General features: G+C 41.9%; 1 protein-coding gene across 3 annotated transcripts in view; it reads left to right on the top strand.

The window, feature by feature from the left end:
- ADCY1 (adenylate cyclase 1) overlaps positions 1-17,961 on the top strand; it is a 188,010-nt gene that overhangs the window by 120,358 nt on the left and 49,691 nt on the right. For all 3 annotated transcript variants that reach the window (XM_051612581.1, XM_051612580.1, XM_051612579.1), the window contains one exon: positions 6,956-7,111. In XM_051612581.1, coding sequence (XP_051468541.1) covers positions 6,956-7,111 — 156 coding nt within the window. The remainder of the gene's footprint in view (positions 1-6,955; positions 7,112-17,961) is intronic.

The following is a 17,961-nucleotide window of genomic DNA, read 5'->3' as shown; positions in this document are numbered from 1 at the left end:
TTGGAGGGAGAATTATATCTACTTCTGAAACTAAGTATGAAAGGAATGATGAGGTTTTAAAGTGATGTAAAAGCTCCATGCTTGTGTTAGCCAACCTGTGTCTGACAGAAATGTAACCAGGGAAAAACAGGTCATCTTGAATTCCATGCCTGGAGTCAGTTTCTTGGTTTGAATTTGGTGGCTCAGGGAGTTTTTCTGGAAACATTGGGAGTCCAGTCACCAGGAGAGTTTGATTCTGGGAGTGAAAACTCCGGTTGTTTTATCCCAGAAGAGCTGCTGCTAAGGTGTTTTCTCATCTCCTGTGAAAATAATGTTTTGTTCTTCTGCTGGTATAAATGATTATATTCAGTTTTAGGTAGTTTGAAAGAAAAAACAGAGGACTAGATTCTGTTTTGGCAGTCAGAGATTTTTCTCGTGGCTTTCTTGAAATCAGAATTAGTTCCTAAATTAATCAACTCCAGTAAAGAAGAAAATGTAAGGGACAGTTTAATTAAGGTAGGTGTGTTGCTTATTGCTGCTAGATTTGTGTGTCTTGGTTTTCTGCTGTTTTCACTCCTACAGCACTATGTATAATGCTGAGAAAGTACTGGTGACTTCTAAGAAAGGATTGATTGGTTTGTCATCAGCTACATAAAATAAATGCCATCTTACCCATGGCTGTCACTGATAGGTTTGCTGACATGGCAGATACTGTGGTACAAGTTGGCTAAAGACATTAGCTCTCCAGCATGTATCAATGACATGTCAGCCAAACTGGCAGATAGAAGCACTTCATGAATTTTGCTGGTATTGACAAGTTTCTCCGCTGGGCTCATACATCAATCAGCATGTCACTTTGCTGTTTGTCACAGCTGTTAATGTCCCCTCCTACATTAATTCAGCTATTAACCCTTCAGAGACATACAAACAAAAGGCTATCCATGAGGCACAGGCAAGATGGAGTTTCTTTAGGTTAATTCAGATATAATTTAATTGAATATTTTATTTCGTCTTTCAGAGCCTGAATAGCTGAAATGCAGACACTTTTTATTCTTTCTGCATCATCTCTGACATTAATATGAATTTACTTTAGCTGGTATGATGCAAAGAGGAATGAAAATCAATGTTATGAGCAACAGATGGCCAAGAATCTGTTGAGTTTGAAAGCTAAATAGGCCCACAGTTGTTGTTTTTTTGGTTTTTCAAACTTATTTATTTAGAAGACACATACTCTTTATTCTTCCATATTTGATCTGACAGGAAGATCTTTCATCCTAAATACTGCTTAAGTCCAGAATGAGCATAACAGTGTAAGACAATTCATGTATCAGTTACATTTTCAAAGTGAAAACATTATCAAGTATTCCCATTTTTAAAATCTTTTCTTGAATGAACTAACAACAACTGAGATAAGGTTTGGGAAGTTTGATTAATGTATTTAGCCACAAGTCTGACCACATAGATTAATGTCTTGGACTTTTACAACAGATCTGATCCAGTCAAAAAAAGAGATCTCTTTCTAATATACTAAATATTCACAAGATCCACATTCTATGCTTTAAACTGTCATGTAAAAAAGACAATGTTTGCCTGTCTCAGAGTCCCAAAGAGGACAAGTTGCTGCTTCAGAGTTCCACCAAAAGGGTTTACCTGAAGCTCTTTGCCCACCTCAGAGCCCTCACTTTCACAGAGGCAGTTTTAGAGCAAAAAGTTAAGATGATATATTGATAGTTATAACAAGTTCTGGATATCCATTGATAAATTCATAGATTTAACAAAAGCAATTGTCCTGTCGTCCCACATAAACACATGGGCATTATCTTAGTTTGAAACTGTTCTAGCTTTCTGAAGTACTGTAAACATTACTGTATGTGGATGTGCTTTCAGGAAATAAAAGGTCTGCTTTTAAACTCTGCTTAAACTCATCTAAGTAACTTTTTCCGTTAATGATTCCTGGGTAATCTACGTGACTAATCCTGTTCAGACTTTCAAACTGTACACTTTGGATTTAAGTTGTTGCTTTGTTTTGTCTGTTGGTTCGTTGGTTTGTTGTTTTTTTTTTGTTTTGTTTTATACAATGGATCTGTCTTTCATCAGAATTCTTTGTTCTTTCATTGTTAGTCAAAGTATGTTTGCCTGTTTTACAGCTGGCATAGTTGGCTCCTAGAAGCACAGCAGAGTTTGTTACTTTAGCCAAGCAGTGGTCAGAAGTGATCAAGTTTTTGCAAGGGGAAAGATTTCTCAGAATACGTTTAGTTTTGCATTTACAGAAGTGGGCCTGCCATCATTGTCACTCATTGTCAGCTTAAGGGAACCTGCTTCACTGAGTAATTTTGCTGGCTTCAGGGCTAAGGCAAAGACAAATAATGCTACAGACCATTCACACCAAGCAAAAGAGCTGCGTCCAGGAAAGATGGTAATAAAAATTACAATAATGATGGGGAAACACTATAGGTAGAACTTAAACATTATTCCTATATATTCATAAGTGTCCTGTGGATTTTACAGCATACCTCAAATATAATCAATAACTAGCTTCCAAAAGGTTGATAATCACCATCTGCAAAAATTCCACTGAAGTACTAGTGAGTACCAGCTACCTAAGGATTCAAAGATATTGGTTACCTTTTATTTTCTACAATCTAAATCACATGGTGTCATGTCCCACAAGGTGGGTACAGCACTATCACTGTGGTCGAATATAGTCAGGGGAACAAGTCTGTGCTGTTTCTGAGAATCACAGATAAGCTCCAGTGAATCCCTTATCAGAATATTACACGAGCTTCAAACACTGAGGTGTTTTCCCAGTGTTTTAATTTTAATCAGTGCTTGTTGGTTTTCTGCATACTTAAAGATGCTCACAAAGCTATAGGATAGTCTGGCTGCTTTTAGAGTGCCCTGTTAGAAAATCTCAGCTCTTAACCTTATTGGCCAGCTGTGTTGCAGCAAACAACTAGCCTTTTCCAAAAATATGAAGCAAATGAACAGTAAACAGAATAAGACATGATCCCAGGGGTCTAAAAGGAGTGTGAAAGTAAAACACATTGACAAAATGAGCTAGAATTACAATGTTGCAGTCCAACTTTCCTGCAGTGCTGACCGGAAGCAAGTTCAGAGAAAAGGCAGAGTGCAAAACATTAGGCTTGGGGGTTTTTGAGTCTGTTTCAACAGACTATACTGTATTTCTTGGTTTTATCAGAGGCTTACAGCAGAAGATGAGTTTACTTAAACATTACACTCAGATGTACACAGTGTCAAAAGTGTTGTCCTGCTGTAAAAGTAATAATTAAAAAGGGACATGATTTGTGAGATGAAAGTAGGAGAGAATTCCTTTGTTTGGATTTTTGATATTGTGAATGTATAATAGTAGAATGGAAAATCTTCAGTCCCAGCACATAATCTGAATATCTGGAACTACTAGGTTAAAAAAAAAAAAAAGAAAAAAAAAAGAAAAAAAAAAAAAAAGAAAAAAAAAAGAAAGAGCCCTACACAAAATTTTACATGGTCTGAGAACTCCCAGTGTGCCCTACTTGTGTGTGTTGCAATGTCCTTTGAGTGATTAGGTTCTTGGCCAGCCATCAAGACCAGTAGCTATATGTGTTCCCCATGTTTTCGTAGCATCACACACTAGCTGAATTTGGAAGGGGCTTTTTGGAGGTTATGTGGCTGACCTCCCTCCTGAAAGCAGGGTTCCAGCTTCACAATTAGATTCACTTTAGAAATTGCAGGTTGTTTGGGGCATCTCTTCTGATTGAGTGCTATTGCCCCTGCTGGGTTTGGCAACCTTTCTGGGCAACCTGCTCCAGTGGGTGATCATCCTTACAGTTAAAACTCCAGTTCTTCACATGAAATAGGAATTTTCCTTGTTCCAGACTATGTTCATTGTCTCTTCTGAGCATTTTTGGGATGAGTTTGGCTCTGTCTTCTCTCTAACTACCACTTAGGTGGCTGAAGCAATTACATCCTTGTTTAGCCTTCTCTTCTTCCAGCTAATTGAACTAATCCCCTTAGGTTCTTCTCATTTGTCATATGCATTACTGTTATTTATTTAATGTATTTATTTTTTATTGTATTTAGTCTTGAGAACAGAAGATTAAGAGGGGACCTTATTAATGTCTATAAATATCCGAAGGGTGGATGTCAAGAATGGGCCTATCTCTTCTCAGTAGTGCCCTGTGATAGGGAGAGGGGAAACGGCACCAAGTTACAAGACAGGAAGTTTCCACCTCAACATGAGGAAAAAGTGGTGATAGAGCACTGGAACAGGCTGTCCAGAGAGGTTGCTGGAGTCTTCTTCTCTGGAGACTTTCAAGAACTGTCTAGATGCATTTGTGTGTGATCTTCCTTAGGAGTTCCTGCTGCAGCAGGGGGCTTGGACTTGATAATCTTCAGAGGTCCCTTCCAACCCCTATTATTCTATGATTCAATGATTCTATGATTTATGCCTTTTTGTTTTGGTGAACCTTTGCTGAGCTCACTCCAATTTGTCACTGGTTTTCTTGTACTGGGGAGCCCAGAAGTAGACACACTATTTCATTTTTTTCAGTTACCTGAGTTCATAAACTTCTGTTTGACTCCAAGACGAGGAGTTTTCACTCCCTCTGTATTTCCAATATGTAACTATTGATATATTGTCTGCTGATAAGATTTATAAATTAAAAGACCAGTCGATGGTATAAGCTAAAAATGTTTTGTCTACTTCTTTGAAGATATAGCCAGGAAGCTGCATGAAAATACATGTTTGAGGAAAAATCATACTGGTGGCAGGGCCATACTGCCTCAGCCAAACTGAATTAATTCAAAGTTTTCAAGTTGCAGGTTGTTCTCAGAAACACATACATTATAAGAAGTTTGCATTGAGGAAAGTCTGAATTATTTTTTCATAGGACTTTAAAACCTTGTAGGAGGATATAGTCACACCCATGTCCTCACCTTTCTCACTCATGCCTTCTTGAATCTTTTCCTAGTAAGATGTTCCACCTGTTCTTTGCCACTCTTGCACCTTTACTATGGCATTTCCAAAAGGCTGTCTGACAGCTTGTGTTGCTCTCTATACTTAAATGAGCATCTTTTCCAGCCAATCTAAAGGGACACCTAAAACTGAAGTTGTTGACCTAATTAATGTAAAGTCCACAGTGAAAGGTTTGAGCAAAGAAAGAGCCCTTGAGATATGGTCCACCTGTAAACTTGCATCTCTTGTATCTCTTGTATCTCTTGTATCTCTTGTATCTCTTGTATCTCTTATCTCTTGTATCTTAAAATAATGAAGCCAAATGCAAAACTGGAGTTTCAAGAAAGTTGCTCATGGTTGTCATATCCAAAGGTTGATAAGTAAGTCGTCTGCCAGAAAGCCCTCAAAATAAAGGATTCATATTGGGAATTCTTAATGGAGACTTTTATTAAACTATCACTTATACAAGTGATTACACACTAAATACTTTTACACAATAAATTCTTTTAGATTTCACCTGGTGCCCATGCAGTACAGTGCTGGTGATGCTAGCTGGCTTCAGTCAGACTTTCAGTGCACAATAAATCACATATGCATACCTAGGCACCTTTTGACATTGGAAACATGTCACATGTTAATAACATAGCCATCTGATAATATAAAATGTACAGCTATTTATATACAAATAATTTTTGTGTTTCAGAAGAGTCATAGTCAGTATAACTGACTAAACAGAGTATTGGTAGATCAATAAGATACACCCTTGATTCTCCAGAAAATGCAAGCACATAGCTGTAGGAGTTAAACAGAACAGCAAACTAATACCTGAGAAGCCATTCAGAATATGAGCAGTGTCATCTACTCTGTCCCTCTAAATTTAGGTATCCATGAAAACATGCATTAAACAAATGCTTCCAGTTAACCTTCTTCGTTCCTTGAAGTAATTATGCAAACTGCTCTATGGTGAAGGCTGGACAGCAAATCCTCAGTGCCATTTCTGGATTTTAGAACATTTGAAAAGGTTTTTGGAATGTGTTTTGCTCTGTCTTTTGTACTTAGGAACAAGAGGGATCCAATCCTCTGTGCTTCTTTATTTTGCTGTTTCAGAAAATATTAATTTTACAAGCTTAAATTGCCATACTGTGGTGGAATGGGATCCTTCCACATTTCCTATGATAACTGCTTTACACATCCCACATGCCAGAAGCATTAATAGGATTGGTATAAATATTGAAGGTAGAATAAAGGATCACTGTTAATCTGATGTGTGAAAGCATCTGAACATGTCCTAAGGTTTTACTACAGTCAGCAAGAGTTAAATACAGGCTTAAATGTCAACCAAGAAAATATTTTGCCATGCTGAACTGGGACATAGTAAAAGTACATAGTAAAACACATAGTAAAATACATAGTAAAAGTAATAGATTATACCCAAGCTTTTACGAATATTTATCTGTGGTATAATACCTATTGCTTTGAAGAAATAAGATGTAGGATAAGACGTCAATGCCTCACAGCCACCTTTCAGGGCATGTGTGTAAGTGTATCTTTACTATCTTCTTCTGATTTTAATGGGCTTACCAGTAGCTGAAGCAACAAAATGAGGAAATAAGAAAAAGATTGAAATTATGTTCTTTAACATCAATTAATAAAAATGCTCATGTGCTTCTTTATTTTACTCATGCTTTTCCAGAATATACTTTAAGGTTAAAGAAATACAAATACTTTTTTTTATGAGTTTGTCATTAATACACTTTTTTGTAGTCTACACTTCTATGTAGAAAACAGTTCCCAAAATGTTAAGTATGTGTTAAAATACTCTCTGTTCAGTATATTCTTTATATATCTGGTTAAAAAAATATAAAGTACTCTTAATCTGCAAATACATAAGGTTTATCAAAATGTATCACTTCTTGATTAGAATATTGCTTTGTCGTTTCTACTAGATGGTGTAAATGTCTGCAGGTATGTATGTCTGCATGGGAATGTAGTGATAGATATAAATACTATTTTTCTTACCAACAGATATTTCCTGGACTGATTCTCTCAGACATTAAGCCTGCTAAACGAATGAAATTCAAGACAGTCTGCTACCTGCTTGTTCAGCTCATGCACTGTCGTAAGATGTTCAAAGCCGAGATCCCTTTCTCCAATGTCATGACGTGTGAGGATGATGATAAGGTAATTCATATGGGCTCTTTCAGCATCAGTTGCAGTGCCACATCAAGAAGACCTGCTCTGAGAACACATGGGGTGACCTGACCATCTGATAGAGGGGTTTCTGGTATTCCTGCTGGAGCTAGCACTATCTAATGGCCACAGCCTTCTCACAGGAAAGAGAGAAAAATCTTAGTTATAACAGGGCCACTTGCAAGCTCCTCTTGAACAAGCCAACACAGGTGGCCTGTGTGGCTTCTCTTAAGGTCTTCCTGCGCAGTAGTTAGTTTCTGAGGCTTTTTCTGCAATTACTGAGAGCTTTTCTTTTGCATCATGAGTCACTCACAGCCTGAAGCTGTGACAACAAATGCAAAACAACAGAATGTGAAGACAACAAATGCAAAATAACTATTTTTTTATCTCTAGGTGGTTCTTTAAAAAAATTAATGGCAACTGATTAGCCAATCAAACTCGTAGTCCCTAATACAAACCCCAAACACAAAAGTCCCTGTTACAGATATGAATACCACTATCTTGGATGGCTTGTGATGCCATAACTTAAAATTGCTTTACATACTAGTAGCCTCGTTTACTGCCTTTTCTCTGGTTTGTTTTAACTGAAATGCATAGAAAAAAAAAAAAAAAAAAAAAAAAAAGCTGTTCTTTGATTTTCTTTGCCAGCAGGTGGCAATATTACAAAGGTCACTCAATCAGTTCTCCAAAGCAGGGCATGTGTTTATTGGAATCAGTAATTCATCTTGACTGATTGCTTCACCTTTTTTTTTCTTTTTTTTCTGATAATGTACATTTATTGAAGAGTCAGTTTAATTCTTCCTTTCAGAAAGCATTCTAATTTTTTCTATTTTGGATTTTACATGTGCTTCTGTTTTTTCTGTGGGAAAAGGGGAGAAAAGTCCATTACTTCCTTTAAAACACACCTTCAGTGAAGACTTCAGAAACAACAGATTGCCCCAAATGGGGCAAAATAGCAGATGGAAATGGAGCATCCTGCTACATAGATTTGGGTTTGAAACTGGCCATGTACAAGCCTTCCAGTTTTGAATTAGTACTGTTCTTTAAATGTTTTTTAAAAGTAACCCACATATTCTTTGAAGCATATGGAATACTTTACAATGTGTGTTCTGTATCTGTATGTAAAAATACAGTAATATACACAGAAAATCCTGATATGGGTTTGCTAAGGATCTGATGAAAATTTTCTTATGTCAGAATATTGCTATCTTTAACTGAAGCAGTTGCTGAGTTTTTGTACCTGATATCTAACAATTATCGTAGAGCATAATATTTGATTTTAATAAAAATACACTGTATTGCAAAGCAAGGTTGTTTCAGAGATCACAGAGTCACAGAACTGTCATGATTGGAACACCTCTAAGATCACCGAGTCCAACCATCAACACAAAAAAACCCAACAACCCCAAACACAAACAACCACGCACACTCCACCAGAAAACCAATAAATAAAAAATAAAATAAATAAAAAATAAATAAAAATAAAAACCAAATAAAAAAACCCAACAACAACAAAAAAAAACACCGCCAAAAAAAACCAAAACCCAAACACCTACAACCTCAGTCACTAGAGCATGCCTGGAAGTGCCACATCTACAAGTTTCTTGAATACCTCCAAGGATGGTGACTCAACCACCTCCCTGGGCAGCCTGCTCCAGTGCCTGACCACTCCTTCAGTATAGAAATTCTTCCTAATATCCGATCTAAACCTCCCTGCTGCAACTTCAGGCCATTTCCTCTGGTCCTGTCATTATTCACTTAGGAGAAGGAGGCCAACACCAACCTCACTACAGCCTCCTTTCAAGTAGTTGTAGAGGGCAATGAGTTCTCCCATCAACCTCCTCTTCTTCAAACTAAACATCCCCAGTTTCGCTCTTCATATAACTTGTTCTCTAGACCTTTCACCAGCTTTGTTGCCCTCTCTGGACTTGGTCCAGAAACTGCTTATAGTGAGAGGACCAGAACTGCACACAGTACTTGAGGTGCAGCCTCACCACTGCCAAGTACAAGGGTACAAATCAGTTCCCGTCTCCTGCTGGCCACACTATTCCTGATGCATGCCAGGATGCTATTGGCCTTCTTGGCCACCCGGGCACACTGCTGGCTCATGTTCAGCCGGGTGTCAACCAGCACCCCAGGTCCTTTTCTGCTGGGCAGCTCTCCAGCCACTCTTCCCCAAGCCCGTAGCTTTGCATGGGGTAGTTGTGATCAAAATGCAGGACCCAGCACTTGGCCTTATTGAATCTCATACAGTTGACCCCAGCCCATCAATCCAGCCTGTCCAGGTTCCTCTGCAGAGCCTTCCCACCCTCAAGCAGATCAACACTTCCACCCAATTTGGTGTCATTTGCAAACTTAATGAGGGTGCACTCAATCCCCTCATCCAGATGATTGATAAAGATATTGAACAAGACTGGCTCCAAAACTGAGCCCTGAGGGACACCGCTGGTATTTGACTCCATTTACCACAACTCTCTGGGCATGGCCATCCAGCTAGTTTTTTACCCAGTGAAGAGTACACTTGTCTATGCCATGATTCACCAGCTTCTCCAAGAGAATGCTGTGGGAGATGGTGTCAAAGGAGGTGTCTACCTACACGAAAGTGTAGGTAGACAATGTCCACAGCCTTCCCCTCATCCAAAAAGCAGGTCACATGGTCAAAGAAAGAGATCAGGTTTGTCAAGCAAAACCTCCCTTTCATAAACCCATGCTGGCTCACTCTGATCCCCTAGCCACTTACAATGTGAGCTCACTCAAGATGAGCCTCTCCATGATCCTTCCCAGTACTGAGGTCAGGCTGACAAGCCTGTAATTCCCCAGATTCTTCTTCCAGCCCTTCTTGTACATGGGTGTCACTTAGCCAGCCTCCAGACATTTGGAACTTACCCTGTTGACCAGGATTGTTGATAAATGATGGAGAGAGGCTTAGTGAGCTGTCTCACCAGCTCTGTCAGCACTTCATAAGACCTCATAGACTTGTGTGTGTCTAGGTGCAGAATCAGATCATTAACTACTTCCTCCTGGATTACAGGGGGGTTATTCTGCTCTGTCCTTATCTTCCAGCTCAGGAGGCTGAACACGCCGGGGGTAACTGGTCTGACTGTTAAAGGTGGTGGCAAAGAAAGCATGAAGTATCTAAGCCTTTTTCTCATGCTTGGTTGCAATGTTCCCCCCACATCCAGTAAGGGATGGGGATTCTCCCTGGCTCTATTTTAATTGTTGATGTATTTGTAAAACTTCTTTTGTTGTTCCTTGTCAGTGGCCAAGCTGAGCTCCAGCTGGGCTTTTGCCTTCCTACTTTTTTCTCTGTATGACCTAATGAGATCTCTGTACTCCTGTTGAGTTGCCTGTCCCTTCCTCCAAAGGTGGTAAACCCTCCTTTTTTTCCTAAGTCCCAGCAAAAGCTCCCTGTTCACCCAGGCTGGCCATCTTCCCTGCCCTTTGATCTTGCCACATATGGGGTCAGCCTGCTCCTGGGCCTTTAAGATTTCCTTTTTGAAGAACATCCAGCCTTCCTCAACCCCTTTGCCCTGCAGGACTGTCTCCCAAGGGACTCTCTCAACCAGTGTCGTAAACAGGCCAAAGTCCGCCCTCTGGAAGTTCAAGGTAGAGGTTTTGCTAACCCTCCTCCTTACAGCACTATGAATTGAAAACTTAAACCATTTCATGATCACTAAGCCCAAGACAGCCTCCAACCACCACATCTCCTACTAGTCCGTTTGTGAACAGGAGGTCCAGTGAGGCATGTCCCCTGATTGGTTCACTTATCAGTTGTGTCAGGAAATTATCTTCCACACAGTTGAGGAACCTCCAAGCCTGCCTGCTCTCTGCTGTGATACATTTCCAGCAGATGTCCAGTAGGCTGAAGTCCCCAACCAGAACAAGGGCAGACAATTGTGAGATTTCAGCCAGTTGCTTATAGAACACTTCATCTGCCTCCTCATCCTGGTTGGGTGCTATATAACAGACTCTCAGCACAGTATCTGCCTTATTCACCTACCCCTTAATCCTTACCCATAAACACTCAACTTTATCATCACTATAATCAAGCTCTATATCATCAAAACACTCCCTAACGTACAGAGACACACCACCACTTCTCCTTCCTTGCCTGTCCCTTTTGAAGAGCTTATATCCACTCATTGCAGCATTCCAGTCATGACAGTCATACCACTATGTTTCCGTGATGGCAACTACATCATAGCCGTCCTGCTGCATAATGGCCTTCAGCTCATCCTATTTGTTGCCCATGCTTCGTGCATTACTGTAGATGCACTTGAGCTGGGCTATCAATTTCACCCTCACCCTTGGCCCTTCACCCTCAGGCTTATCTCCATTGAGCCTAGTTTTATCCCCTTCCCCCTTTGAGTCTAGTTTAAAGCCCTGTTCATGAGCCCTGCTAACTGTTGCCCTAATATCCTTTTCCACCTCTGAGACAGGGTTTTCCAATCCATTGCAAGCAGGCCTGGTGGCCTGTAAATCAAATAATAGACAAAAACCCCAAAGTCCTGCTGGCATCACCAGGTTTGGAGCCAGACATTGATCTGGTGGGTCTTCTTGTTCATGCATTCATCATTCCCTAGAACTAGATGATAGAAGAGGACACAACTTGTGCTCCCAATCCCTTGACCAGTCATCCCAAGGCCCTGAAATCCCTCTTCATTGCCTTCAGACTTCTTCTCTCTACCTCATCACTGCCTACCTGGAAGATCAAAAGAGAGTAGTAATCTGAGAGCTGTACCAGACCAGGAAATTTCCTCATTATATTCCTAACCCAGGCACCCAGGAGGCAGCAGACCTCCCTGTGGGAAGTGTCCAGCTGGCATATGGGACCCTCTGTTCTACTCAGAAGGAAATCTCCTATAAACAATCACCCTCCTCTTCCTCTTAACAGAAGCAGTCTTAATGCATGCAGCTGGCTGCTTCAGCAACTCCCTGGCTATGGCTTTATCCACATCCACATTTCCCTGGTCCTCTATCTCCAGAGCCCTGTATCTGTTCAGTAAAGGCACCTGGGGAGGTTGGGGAGGGCTGGAGGGGAGTTGCCTGCTGCTGCAAGCAGGGACCTGCTTTCATTCCCCCCCATCATCTCTTAGGTCCCCTTCTTCTGCCTGGTGACAAGAGGACAGAGTATCCTCTACCTCTTGTGGAGTCTTTTCCCTAAGTTTGGCAGGGTGTGGCTCCACCAGTCTATTTCCCTTTCACATTCCAAGATAATCTTCAATCTCTCCACTTCCTCCTTAAGGTCCATCACCAGGCTGAGCAGATAATTTAGCTGGTTGCAGGGCACACAGGTGTTGTCTTTGCTGTCCTCCGGCAAGAGCGACAGGCTCAGACATTCCACACAGCCTGACACCTGGACTGCTGCATGTTTCCAAAGTAGGTCAGCCTGGGTCGCCACATTTCTTTTGACTGTGGCTTTGCACCGAGTGGAGGAGACCATAATTGGATTTTTTCCTGGGAAGGTGAAGACCGAGATGGCTTGCTCTGCTCCCTCTGCTCTCATGAACTGCTGCGTCACGCCCTTCTGACGTGCCATGCCCTGTTTGTGCACTCTGGTCGCTGAGATCCCGGTTGCTTGCGCTCCAAGGGGGCTGTTGTACGTTAGAGGGGCTGTCCCGCCCACGCTGGGCCAGCGCCGCGCTCCTCAGGAGCTCGGGGCGCCCTCGGGGCCCTCTGCGCCTGGCGCGTTTCTCAGGTGTTTGCTGCTGAGGAAGGGTGCCCTGGCGCCGTGCCCTCCGGAGCCCTTCACCTCAGTGACTTTGGTGAGATATGAGTCCTCAAATAATGTAAAATAGGCTATGGCTAGAAAAGCTTTGAAGCCAGCACATTATTGTAGCATGTATTTATCTCTTTAATTTCCAAGAAATGCTTGATCTCGATCACACATAAGACACAATGTAAGTCTACTGTGTGAAATAGTAAGAGATAATAACAAGAGACCTAGTGGAAACACCTGTACATGAGCAGCAGCTATTTTGATCAAGCACAATAATTTTAACCCTTTTTCAAAATGACAGTAAAATTTATTCCATATATCAGAATATTTCCCATCATCTGCCCTCATTCCATATTGTAAAGCAAAGAAGCATTTTCATTTTTCATTTTAAAAGTGCTGTTTTCTCCCCCCTACTATTATGCTATAGGCTTAAAATTGGATTATAAGAGATCCCCAAAGATGTACTTTCTGCTGAAACTTAAGAAATACATAAGCTGACTGTTGTTTATGAAGAGCAAAATTGTGTTTTTCTGACAGTATTCTTGGAAGCATTCAGTTTCCCTACCTAATTTGTAGGACAAAAGTCCTCTGCAGGAGCACAACTTCATCTTGTTCAGAAACATATAGAATAATTGTTTGCCTGACAATATTTCTGTTATGGCTTAAAGAACCCAGAAGACAGGATTTTAAAACTCTAATCCATGTCCACAAGTTTATTTTTCCGCTTGAAACAATTAGTTCTTACATCACAGACAAATGAATAGGTAATTGGATCTAATAGTTTGAATAAAGGTGTTTCAAGTAGCCTCATAATTGTTTAATACTGGTATAACCTGCTGTCTACATATAAAGCCAGGAAAACAGGACTTGGAATGTTATTTTATCTTTCATAGCATCATAGAATGAATGGGGTTGGAAAGAACTTTAAAGATTACCTAGTTCCAACGCCCCTGCCTTGGGCAGGGACACCTCCACAAGACCAGGTTGCTGAAAGCTCCATCCAAACTGGCCTTGAACACTTCCAGGGGGGAGGCATCCACAGCTACTTTGGGCAACCTGTTCCAGCATCTCGCCACCCTCATAGTGAAGAATTTTTCCCTAACATCTAATCTAAATGTACCCTCTTCCAGTTTAAAGCCCTTACCGCTTGTCCTATCACTGCACCCTCTAGTGAAGAGTTTCTCCCCATCTTTGATGTAGGCTCCCTTTAGGTATTGGAAGGCCGCTGTAAGGTCTCCCCAAAGCCTTCTCTTCTCCAGGCTGAGTAGTCTGAACTCTCTCAGCCTGCCTTCATAGGAGATGTGCTCCAGCTCTCTGATCATCTTTGTGGCCATTCTCAGGACTCACTCCAACAGCTCCATGTCCTTCTTGTGTTGGGGGTTCAGAACTTGAAACAGGTAGAGTTTCATGGGAACAGAGTAGAGGAGTAGAACCACCTTCCTCAGGCTGCTGACCACACTTCCTTTGATGCAGCTCAGGTTGTAATTCACTTTCTGGACTGCAAGTGCACATTGCCAGCTGATATTGACCTTCTTGTTAACCAACACCCCCAAGTTCTTTTCCTCAGGGCTGCTCTCAATCCATTCTCCACCCAACCTGTAATTGTGCTTGAGATTGCCACAACCCAGGTACAGAACCTTGCACTTGGTCTTGTTGAACTTAATGAGGTTGGCATGGGCCTATCTTTCAAGCCTGTCAGGGACCCTCTGGATAGCCTCCCTTCCCTCCAGCATGTTAACTGCACAACTGTCACTGTTTGACTCAGGTTTGACGACAATGCTCTCGATCCCCTCCCCATCCCACCCAGGTAGGGAAGGAGAGAGAGAAAAAGAGAGAGACTTGGCTGGATTGAAAACTAAACTACACAGCTTTAATTAAACACTAATGATAGAAGAAAATATATACAATTATATACAAATGTGTTCAGATATGTGCAAAAACCTCTCACCTCCCCTCACCCCCAGCAAATCCCACAGCACTCTCCTTAGCTGTGAACAGTCCTGAAGAATCCCGGACTGTTGCTGGAGAAAGCACAGAGTGATGAGGGTCAGGAGAGCTCGAGCCTGGGGGTCGATGGTGCTGGATGGACAGAGTCCTCCCCAGACACCGGCCATGGATGGAAGAGGAGAGGAAGCAGGAAAGAAATTGTCTTCTGTGATCTCTGACCTTCCTCTGAGCTTACGTAGCTATATGGAATGGAATATCTCTGGCCAGTTTTGCTGTCTGTCTAATTCAGCCTCCTACGGGGGGGTCACAGATCTCCCCGTAGTGTCTGAGCCGGCAGAGTGAAGATGCTACCTTGAAAACCCAGCAGTTAGAAAAACATTCCATTCTTATCAATCCTAAGAAAGCTTACTGAAGGAAAAAAAAATCAGTAAAAGGAAAATTGGCTTCATCCTGGCTCAAACCAGGACAACAACACAGCTTGTTGTCATCAGCAATCTTGCTGAGGTTGCACTCAACCCCATTGTCCATGTTGCCAACACAGATGTTAAACAGCACTGGTCCCAGTACCAGCCCTTGGGAAATGCCACTAATCACTAGTTACCATTTGGACATTGAGCTGTTGACCACCACTCTTTGAGTACAACCATCCAGGCTGTTCCTTATCCACTGAGATGTCCATCCATCAAATAGTATCTTTCCAATTTAGAGGCCAGGATATCATGTGGAACAGTGTCCAATGAATTGCACACGTCCTGGTAGATTACATCAATTGCTCTCCCCTTGTCCACCAAGGCTGTGACAGCATCATAAAAAGCCACCAAATTAGTCAGTCATGATTTGCCCTTGGTGACGCCATGTTGTCTGTCACCAGTCGCTCCTTTGTTTTCCACGTGCCTTAGCAGAGTCTTCAGGATTATCTGTGCCATGATCTTGCTGGGCACAAAGGTGAGACTGACTGGCCTGTAGTTCCCTGAGTCTTTTTGTTTTCCCTCTTGAAAATGGGGGTTATGCTTCCCCTTTTCCAGTCAGTAGGAATTTCACCAAACTACCAAGACTTTTCAAATATGATGGACAGTGGCTTTGCACTCCCTCAGGAGCTGCGTATGAATCCTGCCAGGTCCCCATGGACTTGTGCGCTTCCAGGTTCCTTAGATGCTCTTCAACCTGCTCTTCTATAGTGTGGGAGTATCTTCCTTCTCCCAGTCCCTGCCTTTGCTTCCTGTGACTTGGGCAGTGTGGCTTGAGAACTTGCCAGTGAAGAGTGAGGCTAAAAAGTCATTGAATACCTCAGCCTTCTCCATATCCCACATGACCAGGTCTCCAGTTTCCTCCTGGAGTAGGCCCACTTTTTCCATAGTCTTCCTTTTATCACTGACTTACCCACAGAAGCTTTTCTAGCTGCCCTTGATGTTCCTGGCCAGATTTAATTCTAACAGGGCTTTAGCTTTCCTAACCTCATCCCTGGCTGTTTGAACAACCTTGTATTCTTCCTAGGCTACCCGTTCTTGCTTCCACCCTCTGTAGACTTTCTTTTTACATCTCTGTGTCCAGGAGTTCCTTGTTCATCCATGTAGGCCTTCTGGCATTCTTGTCTGCCTTCCTCTTTGTTGGGTCACATTGCTCCTGGGCTTGGAGGAGGTGATCCCTGAATATTGCCCAGCTTTCTTGGATCTCTTTCTCCTTCAAGGCTTTATCCCATGGTACCCTACCAAACAGATCCCTGAACAGGTCAAGGTGTGCTCTCTTGAAGTCCAGAGTAGTGACCTTGCTTTGTACTGTCCTTGTTGCCCTAAAGATCTTGAATTCCACCATTTCATGGTCACTGCAGCCAAGGCTGTCCTTAAGCTTTGTCCACCAGCCCCTCCTTGTTGGTGAGAACAAGATTAAGCATAGCACCTTTTCTTGTTGGTTCCTCAACCACTTGGAGAAGGAAATTGTTGCCAATGCATGCCAGGAACCTTCTGGTTTGTTGATGCCTTGTTGTGTTGTCCCTCCAACAGATACCAGAGTGATTGAAATCCCTCATAAGAACTAGCACTAGTGAATGTGAGACCACTCCTGCTTGTCTATAAAGAGCCTCATCTGCTCAGTCTTCCTGGTTAGGTGGCCTGTAGCAGACCCCCACTATGATGTTTCCTGCCTCTGGCTTTCCCTTAACCCTGATGCATAAGGTCTCTGTCAGTTTCTCATCCATCCCCAGGTGGAGCTCTGCGGACTCCATGTGGTCATTGATGTACAGGGTGACACCCCCTCCTCTTCTCCCCTGCATGTCCTTCCTAAAGAGTCTGTACCTTTCCGTTCCCCTCACTCCAGTCATAGGAGTCATCCCACCACATCTCAGTGATGCCAATAACGTTATAGCCCTGCAGGCCTGCGCACGTTTCTAACTTTCTTGTTTGTTCCCCAAGCTACATGCATTTGCACAGAGGCATTTAAGTTGAGCCCCCACTGAAGCTGTCTTTGTAGCTGGGATTACTGGCTGGGATCTTTGCTGAAGTCCATTCTTCTTTCCAGTTGGAAAACTAAGGTATCAGTCAGCAGTTAACCCTTCCCACTCTTAATAATTATTCAGGTGTAATATTCATATAATATAACCTATGTAAGCTAATGATCTGCTGTAGTCCACTGTTCACTGATGAGGATCTCAAAAGAACTGTTTGTAGAATAACACAGGAAACTGCCATACCTGCAGAATTACTTGAATAGTGATCACCATTCCTTTTTACCATCTGGTTTAAAATTATATTTTGTAGTGTAGCCTTTAAAGAGGGGTCTATTAAGTACTGACTGCTGTGAAGAGAGAAATTGTGTGTGCATTTGTAACATCTTGCTGACTCTACTGATTATATCCTGAGCCAACACCCTTATTCCTGAGCAGGCTTGCCATTTTATAATGTTTCAAATTGTCTTCCTGAACTCTGCAGGTGTTAGACAAAAAAGTATTCCTTTAACTGTATAAAAATAGTACAGCTTGCCTGAGCTTTGTTGTCAAAACTCTTCTGGGAATTAAGGCTTGACCCCTTTTGAGGTGAAATGGATGTTCAATTGATGTCTCTTTCTTTCTGCTCTATGTGCTAACCATTAGGCGACTGTTTTCTTTTACAAGGTTTGCTTACATCTTTCTCACTCTAGTTAAAAAATACCGCATCTACAAGAGTACATTGTGAAGGCCCTG

This window comes from Apus apus, chromosome 2 (genome assembly GCF_020740795.1).
Source record: "Apus apus isolate bApuApu2 chromosome 2, bApuApu2.pri.cur, whole genome shotgun sequence".
In the NCBI taxonomy this organism is placed as follows: Eukaryota; Metazoa; Chordata; class Aves; order Apodiformes; family Apodidae; genus Apus; species Apus apus.
The sequence above is the reverse complement of the archived record's forward strand: the minus strand, read 5'-3'. Positions and strand labels throughout refer to the sequence as shown.